The sequence below is a fragment of the Apaloderma vittatum genome, unplaced genomic scaffold (assembly GCF_000703405.1).
Source record: "Apaloderma vittatum isolate BGI_N311 unplaced genomic scaffold, ASM70340v1 scaffold6342, whole genome shotgun sequence".
Taxonomy (NCBI): Eukaryota; Metazoa; Chordata; class Aves; order Trogoniformes; family Trogonidae; genus Apaloderma; species Apaloderma vittatum.
Window position 1 is genome coordinate 1,495 of NW_009704067.1, and position 3,292 is coordinate 4,786.

A 3,292-nucleotide genomic window follows, 5' to 3' on the forward strand; every position below is an offset into this window, starting at 1 on the left:
AGCTAACCTGTTTTTAGTGGAAAAGTACTGTTACTGCTAAGACAAGTATAAATATGTGTGTCTGCTTGCAATAAAGCTGTTTTTGATCCGTCTCATCAGTCTGTGCCTCGATACGCCACACTCCTCCCTCTCTACTCTGGCCTGGTGAGACCACACCTGGAATTCTGTGTCCAGTTTTGGTCTCCCCACTCAAGAGAGACAGGGACCTACTGGAGAGAGTCCAACAGAGAGCTACAAAGATGATTAAGGGAATTGAACATCTCTCCTGTGAAGAGGGACTGAGAGAACTGGGGCTGTTTAGTCTTGAAACGGCTGAGAGGGGATCTTATTAACGTTTATAAATATCTGAGGGGTGGGTGTCAAGAGGAAGGAGACAATCTCTTTTCAGCAGTGCCTAGCAAGTGAAGAAGAAATAATGGGTTTAAGTTAGAACATCCACCTCAGCATGAGGAGAAACTTCTTCACTGTGAGGATGCTGGAGCCCTGGCACAGGCTGCCCAGAGAGGTTGTGGAGTCTCCTTCTCCGGAGACTTTCCAAACCCACCTGGACACATTCCTGCGTGACCTGCTGTAGGGGATCCTGCTCTGGCAGGGGGGCTGGACTAGATGATCTCCAGAGGTCCCTTCCAACCCCAAACGTTCTGTGATTCTCTGAATTTACTGTTAAACTAATTAAATCTGGCCGTAGAAGCTGCGCTATTGCTGTATCATCAAAATGCTGTATCAGCTAAGGCAGTACCCTAGTTTGGTCCCTAGTGATGTAATCACAGGACATTTTTAGGCATTTCCACAAGATCTTTCTTTTTTTTAGAAACAGATTTATTCCCACGGGTGGCTATACAGAGATCACTACCGTCTCATCTGCTTTTCTGCATGGATTATTTTCTTCACAGTGTGTAGTCTCAGAGGGCCAGGAATGTGATTTTCGAAGCATTTTTACCGGATTTTCAAATGTTTTTGCACCAGGAACTGAAGAAAAGCTGTTCTGAGAACAGAGGTTTTGGCAGCAGGCGTGTATGGGTCCCAGTTACCCCTGGGATTTCTGGTGACAGATCCCCAGGGTGCCATTTCCTCTATCCTGCTCCAAAATATCCTCTTTTGACTCCATTGCACGAGCAAGCATGTAACTAACCTTTCTTTGATGAGCCAGAGCCTCCTCTTTGTCGTTTACCTGAGTATTTGTTTAAAAGAGAAAGAAAAGAACGTAGTTTATGAGCTGAGAACAAGGCAGTGTATGTATATCAACAATTATACGTGCTCCCCTAAGGACCCACAATGAATAGTTCTAAAAATACCAACCAAATCTATCAACATCTTCAGGATTTCATGAGGATTGTCTAGCTCTTCAACCTTCCTACAGTCCACATCCGATGAGAGCAGGCCCGATAGTTTTTGCCCCAGACTGTTCTTGTTCCCCTGTAACTTGACATGTCCTAAGGAAAATGTAAGTACAAGAACTATGGAATTGTGTAGGAAGAGAAAAACAACTTTGGAATAAAATGACATAAGGTATTTAAAATTTTCAAAGTTCTTAAAAAATATTACAAAAAATTATTAAAATTATTAAATGTTTGTATCAGGATATAGAGCATGGACACAATGATGTCAGCATAGGGGAAACAGGTATTCAGGATTTATGCTGTTTTAGTATTATACCCTGAGGGCACTCAAGGAATCCGGAAGACCCACCAAACTTCTAACCCTCGCAACTCCAGGTCAACGGCTGGACATAAACATATCTTGAAGTGCCATTTTAAAATTCTACTCTGTTTTTTGAATACAACATCTGCAGTGAAATATTTCTTATTATCCTTTTTCTTAAAGGAGAAAAGGGCAATAATTATTCTTCCTCCTTTACAGAGTGCTTTGTAGCTCACAGATAACCATGCAAAGCATAAGAAGAGTAATAAATACTGATATAGATACACATACACAGTAAAAAATGTATCGTAATTAATATTTTAGTGAAAGCCCAGTACGTATTTTTTGCATTTCCCCTCCTTAACTCCTGCATAGAGATAATTTAAAAAAAACCCAGCACATTAAATTGCTGACAGCATATAGAATGGCCAAGCTAAACTTGCCAGGTGACAGCTATCCTGTGCTGTTTTCATAACAGATGTCTTTAATATCCAGAATATTATCATCATCCTGGATAACAGTTTATTTATCTGAGCATATATTTACTCAGATAATACAATTCATGAATGTGTAATATGAAAGTGCTACATTAAAATCCCAGACTGGTAGCTCCAGTGTCCTGCAGTTGTACTTATATATCCCACTTACACACAGACACTCTGCCCTACACACGCAAAACCCCTGGTAGAAATTCTCCAACTATGTAACACACTACTTGTCATATGTACAGTTTTGACATAGCTTTGTTCCTTTTCTCTTTACTCTTCAGAAGCCTCAGTCACCAATCAAACCACAACCACACATTTAATGCAGTAAGAAAGTCTGCCTGTGCTGCTTGCCAGCTAACTCTTTCCTAGCCAACCATTATAGATGTACAGCATGCCCAGTTACCATCATCTTTCAGACGTCTCCAGTTTATAAATTTTGTTTCCTTCTTAATCTTTATCACTTCTGCAAGCCTCAGGGCTTGGTCCTTCCGCTGCATTAGCTGCTGCTCAAATGCAATTCTGAAGGCATCTGCCATTATATAAGCTTCATCTTTACTCTTCTTCAGATTTTCAATCTGGTTTTAATTCGGAGAAAATTTAAAGTGTATTAAGCAATTTGGAAGCAATAGCAGATATAAAATGTATAGTAAGAGACAGAAGGAAAACATTAATACAGAAAACTTGTAAATACATATAATCAGGGAAGCAGAAACCAATCGATGTGTTTTCTTGACATGTTAGGAAATACATGTGTAATGTGTTTTGAAGTCCTTACCCTTTCTCTTCTACACATAAACACACCACCACTCCCCTACACAGACAAGGTGCCAGCACTGCCTGTTTATCTCTGCACGTGCAGAAGAGCTTATGGAGGGCATATGCCAGTTGAGCTAGGAGCAAAAGAATGGTATCTGTATCAGCGATAATAACTTTGGTACAAAAGGGACATGACCACACTCATTTTCAAAGCCAGTATAAGTTAACTGGAGCTTCTGCACCGGGACCATAAGGACAGCTACCACATTTGCAGACTCTAAGATAAATGAGAATAAAAAATCTTAAACTAGAATTTCACTGAATTGAAAGCCTTAACAGGTCGAAAATCATGTTATCTATTTAAGCGTGATGCAAATACATAGTTTTCAGGAAGAGCGGCTTCCTGA

The 3,292-nt window shown here is 40.2% G+C and overlaps 1 protein-coding gene across 1 annotated transcript in view; it reads right to left on the bottom strand.

Annotated features, from left to right (window-relative positions):
• Positions 1-835: 835 nt before the first annotated feature.
• CCDC125 (coiled-coil domain containing 125) overlaps positions 836-3,292 on the bottom strand; it is a 12,130-nt gene continuing 9,673 nt past the window's right edge. The window contains 3 exon segments of the mRNA XM_009864884.1: positions 836-1,171; positions 1,300-1,433; positions 2,533-2,704. Coding sequence (XP_009863186.1) covers positions 836-1,171; positions 1,300-1,433; positions 2,533-2,704 — 642 coding nt within the window.